The 16,217-nt window shown below is 46.1% G+C and overlaps 1 protein-coding gene across 2 annotated transcripts in view; it reads right to left on the bottom strand.

Moving 5' to 3' along the window:
• The window catches only part of ZNF280D (zinc finger protein 280D), a 172,797-nt gene that overhangs the window by 40,118 nt on the left and 116,462 nt on the right, over window positions 1-16,217 (bottom strand). For both annotated transcript variants that reach the window (XM_075345745.1, XM_075345746.1), the window contains 4 exons: window positions 13,191-13,291; window positions 12,241-12,387; window positions 4,804-4,938; window positions 1,331-1,620 (listed from right to left, as the gene is read on the bottom strand). In XM_075345745.1, coding sequence (XP_075201860.1) covers window positions 1,331-1,620; window positions 4,804-4,938; window positions 12,241-12,387; window positions 13,191-13,291 — 673 coding nt within the window. The remainder of the gene's footprint in view (window positions 1-1,330; window positions 1,621-4,803; window positions 4,939-12,240; window positions 12,388-13,190; window positions 13,292-16,217) is intronic.

Below are 16,217 nucleotides of genomic sequence, written 5' to 3'. Positions count from 1 at the left end.
GGTGTGAGCGCCAAATGCACGGGGACACAGAGTACCTTGAGGAAGCAGGGCCATGTCCCTGATGTACTCCGCTCCATCCAGCATCTTCTCCAGGGGCTGTAGATGGAGCACGGTCTCAGTGCCTGGAGACCAGTAAATCCCACTTCACCCAGAGCCCTGTAAAAAGGGATGGGGAAGGAATCAGCATGTGGGCTCCTGCCGCCGTACCCGCAATGGGTACCTCAACCTTACAAACACCTCCGACATACAGTGGGGTGAGAAGGGAGCATGCTGGGAGCCCTGTATGGGCCCTCTTTTCTTCCATCCGACATAGTCAGCAGCTGCTGCTGACTAAAAACAATGGAGCTATGCGTGCGTGTCTGACCTCCTGCGCACAAAGCTAAAACTGAGGAATCCGTACTCCTACGGGAGGGTGTATAGCCAGAAGGGGAGGGGCCTTACACTTTTAAGTGTAGTTCTTTGTGCGGCCTCCAGAGGCAGTAGCTATACACCCACTGTCTGGGTCTCCCAATTAGGAGCGAAAAAGAAAACTACATTAAGCATCCCAGTATTGAAACACCACTGGAATCAGGATTTCTGTCTCTACATTATGCTGTGCTCATTAGATGGCAAAACCTGGTGACAGATTCCCTTTAATAATTTGTGAAGGTGGAATTGTAAAGTCTTGTGACAGATATCCTACAAGAATATACTAATGCTTTACAGAAGTCCAGTGGCAAAAAAGATTCCATTACATATTTACATGTCCCATTTGTAAACCACTTTTCTTTGATCCACAAAATAAAAAAAATGCTTGTGCCAAATCTGTTGTATTGCATTATTGGCCAATTAACCAGCAAGTTTTAGCACTGTATTGATCCATATAAAACCAAAAAGCATTGTTCAAAAAGTAAAAGTTCTCTAAAAAACAAAACTGAAACCATTTCACACAAAAATGTCTGATTGATCTCTACCTGGATAGATGGCTTAGTCTGAGTTTCCAAAGATGAAATGCAAATTTGTTGCACGTGACAAATCACTTTATAACTACAGCGTTTATCGACGAACCCAAAAAGTTTCCATAAGATACCTGCCATTGTTTGGCATCTTTCAAACTAGCTGTTGTACAATAAAAGCGCAAATAGTAAGCTGAATGAGACTAAATTTGTCTTTTTGGCCGGCAATCGTTTAATCATTTCTAACGATCGGACAGCTTTAGATTATATCCCATTCCTCAGGTAACAAAACAATGGAATTTCTATTGATTCCATTGCTGTGAAAAAAGTTCCTAAGATGCTGTAATACTATTATCATAAAAATAAATGTTTTTATTATGTAAATAAAAAGGTACCTTAGCTTTTGCAAAGCACTATTAACGGTTTTAGTTTTTCTTGCAGTGTTCAGAGAGCCAGGCTTTTTTAAAGTAAGCTTGATTTTTAAAGGATGTGTAATTTTTTTAGCTGTTGGAGTCGGATTATTGCTGGGGCCCATAGTTTTCATTATTGGAGGCGATTGGGGTAGCGTGTAAAGAGGCAGCTGAGGAGAAGGTTGTGGTGGAGTTGGTGGTGGGTTTCTGGAAATAGATGAAGTGGGAGGAGAAACTGGATTTGAAGGTACTCCAACCGATGCCCGAATTGTGACCTGAAATTATAAAAAGAAAAAAAATATATATTTTATGTATATATTATTTACTATTACTTTTGCAAAAGTTTTAAAGTGTTTTTAACTATATTATCTGACACTGCAATAAGTGTAATAAAAGTCGGGTCAGGTATACTAGTCCCCCCAATGAATTCCTAACAGGTGCCAAAAATCACAAGAATAGAGAGACGGCCACAGATTCCATTCTTTTGTCCACAAGATAAGCAGAGTAATGCGGGCGTCACACGGAACGATCTATCGTGCGATCGCATGAGCGAACGCACCCGCCCCCGTCGTTTGTGCGTCACGGGCAATTAGTTGCCCGTGGCGCACAAAGTCGTTAACACCCTGTCACACGCACTTACCTCCCGGACGACCTCGCTGTGGGCGGCGAACATCCTCTTCCTGAAGGGGGAGAGACATTCAGCGTCACAGCAACGTCACACAGCGGCTAGTCAATAGCAGAGGAGGGGTGGAGATGAGCAGGACGTAAACATCCCGCCCACCTCCTTCTTCCCGCATTGCTGGCAGGACGCAGGTAAGCTGTGTTTATCGTTCCCGGGGTGTCACATGGAGCGATGTGTGCTGCCCCGGGAACGATGAACAACCGGCGCACAGAAGAAGAAACGACTTTTTGAAAATGAGCGACGTGTCAACGAACAACGATAAGGTGAGTATTTTTGCTCGTTCACCGTCGCTCGTAGCTGTCACACGCTACAATATCTCTAACGATGCCGGATGTGCGTCACTTACGACGTGACCCCGCCGACATATCGCCCGATATAGCGTACCATGTGACGACCAAATTAGGCTATGTGCTCACGTTGCGTTCTGTACCTTGCAGAAATGAACGCATCATCTGGCAGAATTTGTCATTGTCAAATTTGGTTTTGACAACATAAATGCAGGAAATACGCATGTGATTTTGCAGCATTTTCAGTGCTTAAAATGGGATGCGTTTTCAATACAAAGACACTACTAAATAAAGTTTGAACATTCAAACACTAGGAAAAAATTGAAAATAAATAAATAAATAATGCTTTAAATCATACATTATAAAGATAATTTTCCAAAAATGATTATTGGGATATAATAATTATGTTCAAAATCAATTACACTTATTGTTTGACTCTTTTTTTTTTTAGTCGGGCTGGATGTGAGAGCAAAAGGAAACCTCTTGACCTCACTATAATGCCAAAAACGCATGCTTTAATTTTGACAAAAAAGCATGCGTTTAGCATCAAAAATGCATGTAAAACGCAAGGATTTTGCTTTTGGAAGCGTTTTCAAAACTGTCATTGAGTTTAATGTTAGCTAAACGCTGCCAAAACGCAAAAAAGAATTGACATGTTGCTTTTCTAAACGCAGAGATTTTGACAACATTTTGTCACTCAAAACGCTGCATTTAAATAAGCAACGTGCAGACGAATTTTGCTTAAATCCCATTGACTTTCCATAGAAATCAAAACGCAAGCTTTTAGGCATTGAAACGCTGCAGTTCAAAACGCTGCGGAAATGCATGAAAAAACGCAATGTGCGCACATGCCCTTAAATTATATGAGCACGGTGCGTTTTTCGAGTGTGTTTTTGGTCTAAAAACTGCATAACTTTGCTTCCCCAGCAAAGTCTATGAGTTTTCATTTTTGTTGTCCGCACTGTGCAGTTTTGTTTTAGGTGTGTTTTTGTGGTGACCAAAAAGATGCAACATGTCAATTCTTTCTGCGTTTTTGCCAGCGTTTTTCACCCATGCAATGCATTGGAAAAAACGCAGCAACAAGAACGCTGTAAAACGCGCGAAGATGCAAGCGTTTTTTTTGTGCGTTTTTTTACCGCGGGTGCGTTTTTGGGCGTTTTTTAGCGGCCAAAAACTCACAAAAATGCTGCATCTTTGTGGTCACAAAAAAAGGCAACGTGCGCACATAGCCTAAGGAAAACCTTCGTTTAACCCCTTAAAGACGAAGCCAGTTTTGTACTTAATGCCCAGTATATTTTTTGCAATTCTGACCAGTGTCACTAGCGGATCTCTGTGATTCTGAGATTGTTTTTTCATGACATATTGTACATCATGGTAATGGTAAATTTAGGACGATATTTTTTGTTTTTATTTGTGAAAAAAATCGGAAATTTGATGAAAATTTCACAATTTTTAAACTTTTCATTTTTATGCCCTTAAACCAGAGCATTATGTCACACAAAATAGTTAATAAATTACATTTCCGACATGTCTACTTTACATCAGCTTCGCCCCAGCTCATCCTGTTGCCCTGGTGCGGTGGCAAACGGGGTAATAAATGGGGCTGATGCCAGCTGTGTAATGTCACCTGGCATCAAGCACAGCAGTTAGTGATGTCACGGCGTCTATCAGATACCTGACATCACAACTATCAGTAATTAGAAATAAAAAAAAATTGCACAAAAAAAAAAATGTATTTGAAAAAACACTTTCCAACACACATTCTCTCTTTTACCAATTTATTGAAAAGAAAAAAAAATCCAGTCCGCTATAATATATTTTAGAGGTCCCTCGACTATTCTGGACCTTCCAAAATATGGGGGTATGCTCAGGGAATGTATCTCCCATTTTCTGGAAGTGCAGACCCTCGAAGAGTGTGGGTGCACCCACTCTCCCAGGGTCCACAGCAGTAGTGTGAGTGCAGCCAGGTCAGCATCACTGAATGTAGAAGTCTGCTGACAGCCACTGTCTGCTCATGCGGCCAGCTACTATTATGAAAGAGGAGGAGGGACCGGAAAAAAAACACCCTGAATTGTGATCTCCAGGGGCTCAGCTACCCCCGGGTAGCTGAAACCCCGAAGATTTTCCGACGCTAGGGGGCGCTATTTACTTTTTCTTGCTGCCGTTTATAAACTGCGGAACAGAATACGTACCCTATTCTGCCACCGTTTATCTCCGTAGGGCTGTCGTAATGCGGTTAATTCTTGTAGTTTTGCATAACTCCCATACAAAAATTTCTGATATTTCTACTACATTAGGCAAGTTTATGAAACAGAAAACAAACTTCACTTAGTTATGCTTTTGCTTTGAGCATTTTATTTCAAATAAATGTGAGAAAAAAAACAAAAAAAAACAAAAACAAAAAAAAAAACAACAACAGTGTTTGGTTGCATATGACCTAAGCTCACCTATTTTGTCATGTGATAAAAAAAAATTCTCTCTCAACACACCTTTGTTCCTGGAGGAAGACCTTCTAGTTGTTTTGGCTTCTTAAATGTCCTGTGATGCTGAGTTTTATGATCCATTTTCTCTTTACAAGTCAAAAACTGCAATCTGCATTTAGTACATCTATAAATACCTTTATTCTGAAAAGGAAAAATGGAAGGATCACAATATTGTTTGATAAGAAGGGAATTTTGTTTACTTACCGTAAATTCCTTTTCTTCTAGCTCCAATTGGGAGACCCAGACAATTGGGTGTATAGCTATTGCCTCTGGAGGCCACACAAAGTATTACACTTAAAAGTGTAAGGCCCCTCCCCTTCTGGCTATACACCCCCAGTGGGATCACTGGCTCACCAGTTTTAGTGCCAAAGCAAGAAGGAGGAAAGCCAATAACTGGTTTAAAGACCAATTCAATCCGAGGAAACATCGGAGAACTGAACCATACCACATGAACAACATGTGTACCCGAAAAAACAGAAAAACCCAGAGAAAACAGGGCGGGTGCTGGGTCTCCCAATTGGAGCTAGAAGAAAAGGAATTTACGGTAAGTAAACAAAATTCCCTTCTTCTTTGTCGCTCCATTGGGAGACCCAGACAATTGGGATGTCCAAAAGCAATCCCTGGGTGGGTAAAAGAATACCTCATGATAGGGCCGTCAAACGGCCCTCTCCTACAGGTGGCCAACCGCCGCCTGAATGACTTATCTACCTAGGCTGGCGTCTGCCGAAGCGTAGGTATGCATCTGATAATGCCTGGTAAAAGTAAGTAGACTCGACCAGGTGGGTGCCTGACACACCTGCTGAGCCGTAGCCTGGTGCCGTAATGCCCAGGATGCACCCACGGCTCTGGTAGAATGGGCCTTCGGCCTTGAGAGAACCAGAAGCCCAGTAGAACTGTAGGTTTCAAGAATTGGTTCCTCGATCCCCCGAGCAAGGGTGGATTTGGAAGCTTGCGACTGTTTACGCCGACCAGCGACAAGGACAAGAGTGCATCCGGGTGGCGCAGGAGCGCCATGCGGGAAGTAGAACCTGAGTGCTCTCACCAGAACCAACAGATGCAAATCTTTCTGAAATTGATGGACTGGACGAGGACACAAAGAAGGTGAGGTGATATCCTGATTGATATGAAAGTGGGATACCACCTTAGGGAGAAATTCCGGAACCGGACGCAGAACTACCCTGTCCTGGTGAAGGACCAGGAAGGGAGTTTGTATGAGAGCGTTGCTAGCTCGGAAAGTCTCCTAAGAGACGAGACCGTTACTAGAAGGCCACTTCCCGTGAAAAGCGGGAAGGGAGACATCCTTCAAAGGCTCGAAAGGCGGCATCTGGAGAGCAATTAGAACCTTGTTCAGATCTCAGGGCTCTAACGGCCGCTTGTACGGAGTGCTGAGAAGACAAACTCCCCGTAGGAACGTGCGTACCTGAGGAAGTCGTCGTTTCTGAAAAAATACAGATAGCGCTGAGACTTGTCCCTAAAGGGAACTGAGCGACAACCCATTTTCCTACCTAGATTGCAGGAAGGAAGGAAACATAGACGATGCAACCGGCCAGGGAGAAACACCCTGCGCCGAGCACCGAGATAAGAATATCTTCCACGTCCTGTGGTCAATCTTGGCGGACGTTGGTATGCTAGCCTGTCTCATGGTGGCAACCACGTCCTGAGGTAATCCTGACGACACTAGGTTCCAGGACTCAATGCCACACCATCCGGTTGAGGGCCGAAGAATTCAAATGGAAGAATGGCCCTTGAGACAGCCAGTCTGATTGGTCTGGTAGTGCCCCCGGTTAGCCTACCGTGAGGCACCACAGAACCGAGTACCACAACATCCTCGGCCAATTTGTAGCGACGAGGATGGCGCGGCCGCAGTCGGTCTTGATCTAGCGCAGTACTCTGGGCAACAATGCCAGAGGTGGCACCTAAGGTAGCTGGAACTGCGACCAATGCTGAACTAAGGCGTTTGCCGCCAGAGCTCGATGATTGTGAAACCGTGCCATGAAGCTGGCACATTGTTGTTGTGCCGTGACGCCATTAGATCGACGTCCGGCCTCTGTCAGCGGCGCCAGATCTCCTGAAACCCGTCCGGGTGAGGAGACCATACTCTTTCGGCCACACCTCAGCGACTTAGGAAGTCAGCTTCCTAGTTTCCACACTTGGGATGTGAATTGTGGATATGGTGGATGCCGTGTCTTCCACCCACATCAGAACCTGCCGGACTTCCTGGAAGGCTTGCCGGTTGCGCGTTCTTCCTTGGTGGTTGATGTATGCCACCGCTGTGGAGCTGTCCGACTGAAGTCGGATATGCTTGCTTTCCAGCCGCTGTTGGAAGGTTTGTAGGGCAAGATACACTGCTCTGTGTTCAAGAACATTGATCTGAAGGGTGGACTCTTGCTGAGTCCACGTACCCTGAGCGCTGTAGTGGAGAAAAACTGCTTCCCACCCTGATAGACTCGCGTCTGTCGCAACTATCACCCAGGATGGGGATAGGAAGGACCTTCTTTTTGACCAAGAGGTGGGAAGAAGCCACCACCGTAGAGATTCCTTGGCCGCCTGAGAAAGAACGACGACTCTGTTGAGGGACGTCGACTCCTCGTCCCATTGGCGGAGAATGTCCCATTGTAGTGGACGCAGTAAAACTGCGCGAAAGGAACTGCCTCCATTGCTACCATCTTACGTAGGAAGTGCATGAGGCGTCTCAATGTGTGCGACTGGTTCTTAAAGAAGAGCTTGCAGCCCGTAGTGAATGCTGTTTGTCTAGCGGAAGCTTCACTATCGCTGAGAGAGTAAGAAACTCTATGCCTAGATATGTTATCGATAGGGTCGGGGTCGGATCTGACTTTAAAAAGTTGATGATCCACCCAAAACTCTAGAGAGTCTCCAGCGCAACGTTCGGGCAGTGTTGGCATGTTTCCTAAGAGAGTGCCTTGACAAGTAGATCGTCGAAATACGGGACCACAGAGTGACCCTGAGAGTGCAGGACTGTGACTACTGCTGCCCTGACCTTGGCGAAGACCAGTTGGACTGTCGCTAGCCGGAAGGTAGAGCTACGAACAGAAGGTGTTCGTCTCCTATAACGAAGCGTAGAAACGCTAGTGCTCTGGATCAATCGGCACGTGTGGATAAGCATCCTTGATGCCTAATGATGCTAGGAAATATCCTTGGGACCTTGAGGCGATGACATGGCGGAGGGATTCCATCCGGAACCGCCTGGTGTCCACGAGCTTGCTGAGCATTTTTAGATCCAGAACGGGACGGAACGGCCCGTTGTTATAGGTACCGCAAAGAATTTGGGGTAAAAACCGTGACCTTGTTCCTGAAGAGGAACGGGGGTCATCACTCTTTCTGCCTATAGAGTGCACCCTGTTTGCAGAAGAGCAGCGGCCCGGCCTGGAGGTGGAGAAATTCTGAAGAATCGAGTTGGAGGACGAGAAGTGAGCTCTATCCTGTACCCGTGAGACAGAATGTCTCACACTCAATGGTCATTGACCTATGGCAGCTAAATATCGCCAAGGCGGGAGAGCCTGCTACCGACCGAGGCCGCAAGTCATGAGGAAGCCGCCTTGGAAGCGGGTTTTCAGACTGTCGCTTTTTTGGGCGTGACTGAGCCCGCTAAGAATCTTAGCTCCTCTGATCCTTTTGAGTCCACATTGGACGAGGAAAAATGGGACCTGCCCGAGCCTCGAAAAGGCCGAAAACCCCGACTGCCTCTTGCGCTGTTGGGGTTTGTTGTGTCCGGGCTGAGGAAAGGATGAATCCTTACCCCTGGACTGTTTAATGGTTACATCCAACGCTCACCAAACAGTCGGTCAGCAGAAAAAGGCAACTGGTTAGGCAACCTTTTTTGGAAGCAGAATCTGCCTTCCATTCACTTAACGAGCAGACCAGGCTCTGCTTAAAAACACGGAGTAGCGGAGGCTACCGCCGCACGGTTCGCAGAGTCCAGGACAACCTGAATCGCGTAAGAAACAAATGCAGACATTTGAGAGGTTAAGGATGCCACCTGCGGCACAGATGTACGTGTAACCGTGTCAATCTGTGTAAGACAAGCTGAAATAGCTTGGAGTGCCCCAAGGGAGAGAATGCCGGAGCCAACGGTGCGCCGACAGCCTCATAGATGGCTTTCGACCAGAGATCCATCTGTCTGTCAGTGGCATCTTTGAGTTTGCAGTTCCATCTCCCACTGCAACTATGGATCTAGCTACAAGCCTGGAGATTGGAGGATGCCGCTTGGGACACTGGGTCCAGTCCTTGACCAAGTCAGGGGACAGGGATAACGTGTATCCTAAGCCGTTTGGAGAAGCGCATATCTGGATAAGCGTGGTGTTCCTGGACTGCCTCTCTGAAGGCAGAGTGGTCCAGAAAAATACGTGAAGCTGACTCCTCCACTGGAGGAGCTGTGAGAAATAACCCACATTCTATAGATGGACGCTATAAGATTATTTACTATGGCGTCACGATCAGGTGCATCCAGATTGAGAGCGGTCTCAGGATCAGAACCCTGAGCCGCTACTTCCGCCTCATTACACCGCGAGTCCTTCTGCTAGGACCCTGATGAAACCGAGGCCGCTCATAGTGAGTCCGCTTAGGCTGTCTGGGACTGACGTCCGTGCAGAGCCGTGACTCTGGGATGCGTGTGACATTCCCGGAGCTGTTAGTTATTCACACTGAGGGGGGCCATGGATCAATGATTCAACAGTGCCCATATTGTGAGAGACATGTCCGGACTGCTAGGCTTCTAGTATCATAGCCATAGTCTCAGAAAAACTGTCAGTAAATACTGCAGACACCGTCCTCATCCCCTGGCCATTAGTGCATACAATGGGAGTCTATGTAACCTGCCGGCCGTATAGCCGTACATGCTGTACCAGCTGTATAGAAAAACATGTGGTTCTGCACCTTTGTTTTACACAGAGAATATGCTGATAACTCCTCCGCATAATCCAGGAGGGTATATACAACGTGCGACCAAACAGTGCAATGTATATAGTACAAGCATATCTATAAGTGCACTTCTGCACTAGTGGGGTTAGCACCACAGGTGCTGCTTAACGCCTGTTGCAGCGATTGTGTGACTATCAGAATGCCAGGGTCTTCCACACTTGTCTCTGTATCGTACAGAAACTGACACTAATGGCTGCCGGCGTCCTTGTAGAGAAGGAAGCCGTGGGCGTGCCTGAGAAAGTGCGGGAATCCGGACTCACAGTGCACACAGTGAGAGGGGTGGAGTATGCAAAACATACTCCAGCTCTCAGCGCTGCTGTGCTATGCAGCGTCACGCCCCTACCCTGACTGTCAGGGCTGTGGGCGGTAACGAAGGGAGACTAGGCCCAGAAGCCGGGGACTCGAGTTAACAGCGCGGCCGCCGTAAAAGCGCGGGCCGCGCTGAAGTCCCCGGCGCACCACAAGTGCCAGCCGCGCCGCAGTTAAAAGCGCGGGCCGCGCTGAAGTCCCCGGCGCACCACAAGTGCCAGCCGCGCCGCTGTGCCAGCGGCCGGCGCGACCGATTCCTAGAAGTGGCCAGCGTCCCGCCCCTCTCCTGACTGGCAGGTCTGGGGGCGGGAACGAACGGAAGCAGGCCGCAAAAGCCGGGGACTCTAGTTATCAGCGCGGCCGCCGTAAAAGCGCAGGCCGCGCTGAAGTCCCCGGCGCACTACAAGTGCCAGCCGCGCCGCAGTCCCAGCGGCCGGCGCGACCAATTCCCATAAGTGAGCCTGCTTCAGCGAAGCTGAATGAGGCCATGGCACAGGCGCCGCAGCGCTGATGTCCCCCGGCGCACTACAACACCCAGCATGCTGCGGTGTGAGCGCCAAATGCACGGGGACACAGAGTACCTTGAGGAAGCAGGGCCATGTCCCTGATGTACTCCGCTCCATCCAGCATCTTCTCCAGGGGCTGTAGATGGAGCACGGTCTCAGTGCCTGGAGACCGGTAAATCCCACTTCACCCAGAGCCCTGTAAAAAGGGATGGGGAAGGAATCAGCATGTGGGCTCCTGCCGCCGTACCCGCAATGGGTACCTCAACCTTACAAACACCTCCGACATACAGTGGGGTGAGAAGGGAGCATGCTGGGAGCCCTTAGTATGGGCCCTCTTTTCTTCCATCCGACATAGTCAGCAGCTGCTGCTGACTAAAAAGTGGAGCTATGCGTGGATGTGTTGCCTCCTTCGCACAAAGCACAAAACTGGTGAGCCAGTGATCCCACTGGGGGTGTATAGCCAGAAGGGGAGGGGCCTTACACTTTTAAGTGTAATACTTTGTGTGGCCTCCAGAGGCAATAGCTATACACCCAATTGTCTGGGTCTCCCAATGGAGCGACAAAGAAAAGAATACAAACAGTGCTCATATGCATAAGGTTTAAAAGGGAATCTGTCTGTAGGTTTTTGCCATGTAATCTGAGGACAGTATGAAGTAGGGGTTAAAAGGAAGAATTTAGTGATGTGTCCCTTATCAAGGTGTGCGCAGTTTTCCTGCAATTATTCTTTTACCTCTAGGAACTTATCATTTCTTGGACTACATCAGGTACTCCAAGATGTGCCTGCTAATCCGACCATGCTCCCTCCTGTGCTAAGCAGTTCACTGTCAATAGACAATGTACACAAAAAGCTGTGGTGTGGGCAGGGTTAGCTTTCTGAGCTCTGCTACATGTTATTTCTAAGAACTGTCACAACTGCTGCACCCAGTAAACTAAGGGGCACTTTGCACACTACGACATCGCAAGCCGATGCTGCGATGCCGAGCGCGATAGTCCCCGCCCCCGTCGCAGCTGCGATATCCTTGTGATAACTGCCGTAGCGAACATTATCGCTACGGCAGCTTCACATGGACTCACCTGTCCTGCGACTGTCGCTCTGGCCGGCGACCCGCCTCCTTATTAAGGGGGCGGGTCGTATGGCGTCACTGCGACGTCACACGGCAGGCGGCCAATAGGAGCAAAGGGGCAGAGATGAGCGGGATGTAAACATCCCGCCCACCTCCTTCCTTCCGCATATCCTACGGAAGCCGCAGTGACGCCGGTAGGAGATGTTCCTCGCTCCTGCGGCTTCACACACAGCGATGTGTGCTGCCGCAGGAAAGAGGAACAACATCGGACAGTCGCGTCAGCGTAATCATGGATTACGCCGACGCTGCACCGATGATACGATTACGACGCTTTTGCGCTCGTTAATCGTATCATCGATCCTTTACACACTACGATGTCGCATGCAATGCCAGAAGTACGTCATTTTCAATTTGACCCCACCGACATCGCACCTGCGATGTCGTAGTGTGCAAAGCCCGCCTTAGTGATACATTGTTAGAATCAGGCTCTTTCCTACATTATGCTGCTCTCAGATGAGGTAGCAGAAAGCTGCTGGCAGATTCCCTTTAAGTTAAAACTAAAGATATTTGCTACCGTTTGTACTGAAGGAAATGATAATACTGATAACTCCATGTATCTAACTAACCTGGTGCTTCATATAATGCTGCATGTAAGGCGTTCCAGACCTAATAACTTTTAAGCAAAATGGACATAGCAAACTTTTTGTGTTCTCGTGGGTATTTCGAAAATGATTATCAACATCAACAAAAACTGATGACCTGTAATTGCACACCTACAAGAAAGAAAAAGGGACAGTTATTAAAAATCAGTGGATCCTCAGATGGTACAAGTATAGAATTAACAAAATGAGTGATGGGTATTGTGATTAACAGGGAGGGCTCTGGGTTATATAGACTACAAAGAGGTGCTCAAAACAGCATTTCTAGTGGAAAAAAAAATCTTGTGAGTAAAATGTGTACTATTAGGCTGTGTGCGCACGCACATGCTGAAATTTCTGCAGCGATATGACAGCACATGTGCGCTTCAAATCGCTGCAGAAACACTGCGGATGCAGTGTTTCTGCAGAAAAAAATGCCGATTTCATGCGTTCTGGATGCTGCCTCTCCCATAGACAGAGAGGGAGATGCATCCAAAGCGCACGGAAGAAGTGACATGCTGCATTTTAGAATGCACCAATTTGGATCAAAATTTCAGCATCCAAATCGCTGCTTTCAAAAAAGCAACGTGCGCAAGGATTATGCACCATCTACATAGATTGTGCAGGAGACGCAGAACGCATGCATTTACGCTGCAGTGCTAATCGCAACATAAATGCATGCAATACACACACGTGCACACATAGCCTTAAAGGTAGTATAAGATCCATGAGCTGCATTTTTTTCTTTTTAGGGGGAAGGGAAAACCATTGATTAATGTGGGCCAGTTAGTATTTCACAAGAGATGATCTATTGAAACAATTGTATAATGTTCAAATGTCCACTACTTAGTGTACGGTGTGCACTGTGCAGATAGAAGAAACAAAGCAAGGAATGAAGAGGCCACAACACTCGCCCAAAATGATTTTACCGTCATTACCTGACAAACATAAGGCATCTCTCCAGGCTTATGACTGTCTTTCATATGTTGTAATAGAATCTGTTCAGAATCAAATGATAATTCACAGATCTTGCAAATAGCTGGAACAAAAACAAAATAATTTTATTATGTCGGACATAGTTTTCTAGAAAGAAGAAAAGCTTAGATCTTATTCCCTAGTGAGCTGTGCATTGTACTAGAAAGTCCCATGCATTTTCATCCATTCAGGACACAACTTGATTCTCACTGAAAACAGACAACTTTCTGTGGATCAGTACCGAGTTAAAAGGAACCTGTCATGTGAAAAAAAAGCTTTTATACTGCAGTTATGGGTTTTATCTGAAGGTAAATATCAATCTGAACTTGTCCAGGGCCTGCACTGAGAGCCCTGCTGCAGGGAGGAAGCAAACCTTATCCCTCCTGGAAGCTTTTGGCTTTCAGTCATAATGGTGGCACTGGCACAGTTTCAGTTACCGCTCAGTGTATAAGTGAGCGACGGCTGTTACCGCGCTTCCGGCAGTGACTGACAGCTGGCTCTAATGCTGAGCTGGTTAATACTCAGTGCGGGGGGGGGGGGCTCAATTACAAGCATCGCTCACTATACACTGAGGGGTCACTGAAACTGCACCAGCACCACCCTTATGACTGAAAGCCGAAATCTTCTGGGGGGAATAAAGTTCAACTTGCAGAATAATCCCACATCTGTAGGTTAATAGCGTTTTTTGCACATGACTGTGTCCCTTTGACTAGGCTATGTAAAAACTTCCACTACTTTCTCTTAAGCACCACTCCAGTGTGGGTTTTTCTGCCCTGTCTTGCACTTACCCGCCACCATTGTCATCCTTTTTCGGCGTTGCTCTGGTCCCGTGGGGCCGGAAGTCAGAAGTTATATCACAATTGCTCAATGAAAGTCTATGAGAGCAAGAATGAGGATCTCATAGAGTTGTATTGAAGTGTGACCTCCAGCACCCTTCATAAAACACTGGAGTTGCTGGTAGGTCACAAAGTGAGTATTGAACAACTGGTGTGACAAAGAAAAAAATGAAGACGCTGGAAGGTGAGTATAAGACAGAGGGCAGAAGACATATTTAAAGCAAGACACCAGCAATGAAATAAAAAGCAAAACAAAAAAAAACACTACAAATAAAACCGCTGGGGTGGTGCTTTAACTGGAAATCATAATGTAACTCAATATTAGTTCAAACAAAAGCAAAGTAGGTTTACTTTAGTTAACCCCTTCACCCCCAGGTGATTTTCCGTTTTTGTTTTTTGCTCCCCTTCTTCTGAGAGCCGTAACGTTTGTTATTTTTTCGACAATCTTCCAAAATAAGGGCTTATTTTTTGCGGGACGAGTTGTACTTTTATTTTTAATGAAACCATAAGTTTTACCATATAGTGTACTGGAAAACGGCAAGAAAATTCCAAGTGCAGAAAAAATGCAAAAAAACCCTGCTTTTGCACGATGGTTTTTGGGATATTTTATTCACCGTGCTCACTATATGGTAAAATTCATGTGTCGGTGTGATGATTCAGATCAGTACGAATTCGTAGACACCAAACGTGTATAGGTCTACTGTTATCTAAGGGGTTAAAGAAAATTCAGAAGTTTGTCCAAAAAAAGTGACGCCATTTTCTGTGACCCGTAGCGTTCTCAATTTTCGGGATCTATGGCCCAGTTATGTGTTATTTTTAGCGTCTCCCACTGAAGTTTTTAATGGTACCATTTTTGCGCAGATACTACGTTTTGATCGCCTATTATTGTATTTTGCGCTCTCATTCTGCAATTTGGCAAATATAAATAATTTTGGTTCCTAATTGATCTAAAACGGAAAGGTTTATTCTGATTTCATGTCAGATATTGAGAAAAACATTCATATGTGTCTTTTAGATAGTGTATGTAAACTTCTGGTTTCAACTATATGGTTAAACATTGGGTCAACCATGTGACAATTAATTCACTCAACACACCAGTTTAGAAGTAGATGAAAGCAGCACTCAAGAAAGTTCCTAAATATTAAATTTACCAGCAGGTGAAGAAAATGCTAAATTTCAGCTTTTAAATAAAGCCATTTACAAACACTCATTGTAGGATAACCTTCTACTAGATTTCTCCACTTTCTCTAATTCACTTAAAATATATACATACACAGGAAGAGTAAATGGCATTCAGGCCTTAAGAGAACTGTCAGTAGTTATTTGATCTCTCTCTTTCTAAGACATGCCATACACATCAAGTAGGGAAACATCAATCTTGTCTGCAAAAGTGCACATCATAAAATAGTAGAGATGGGAGAATCAATTCAATACGTATCGAATTAGTATAGAATTTTTGGGAATTCACTGGACCCAATGAATAAGAACAATTTGTGATTCACTTTGTGTCAATTATCAAAAATGCCCACTACCTTTTTACACAATGTAGAAAATTAAATCAGCCACAGAAGGCACACATGACTTCAGGCATGGCTAGCAGCTATCACATCACACAGTATAGCAGCACAATTACCGCACTAGTCATCTAGGCAGTATCACTACCAAATGCAGGTCACAACTCGCCTCCTTGCCTTCGGCTAGTGTGTTAGTGGGGAGGAAGCGGAGCACATTTTGGAACATCATTTGTCTAAATCCTATTATATCTGAGTCAGTGTTCTGCAGTCCTCCTCAACATTGCAGGCTCTCAATTCCAACAAGAACACCTGTATTTTCTGGAACCTTGTCCCCTATGGGCCGTTTCACACATCTGACTTTTCGCTGGATTGGCGGATCCTGCGCACTCAAGTACAGTGTGATACAGTACAATTGCAGTGCGGCAACTTCCGGGTCAGCTTTGGTAAGCTGGGTATGAACTGGAGGAGATGTCTTAAGCCTGCTTTACACCTTGCAATTAAGCATACGATACCGTATGCGATCGTACCCGCCCCCATCGTATGTGCGACACGTTCATTTTGTTGAATGTGTCGCACAATCGAATAACCCCCTAACACATGTACTTACCCGTCCATACGACCTCGATGTGGGCGGCGAACA

Source organism: Anomaloglossus baeobatrachus, chromosome 4 (assembly GCF_048569485.1).
Source record: "Anomaloglossus baeobatrachus isolate aAnoBae1 chromosome 4, aAnoBae1.hap1, whole genome shotgun sequence".
Lineage (NCBI taxonomy): Eukaryota > Metazoa > Chordata > Amphibia > Anura > Aromobatidae > Anomaloglossus > Anomaloglossus baeobatrachus.
This window is presented reverse-complemented; position numbering and strand designations above follow the sequence as displayed.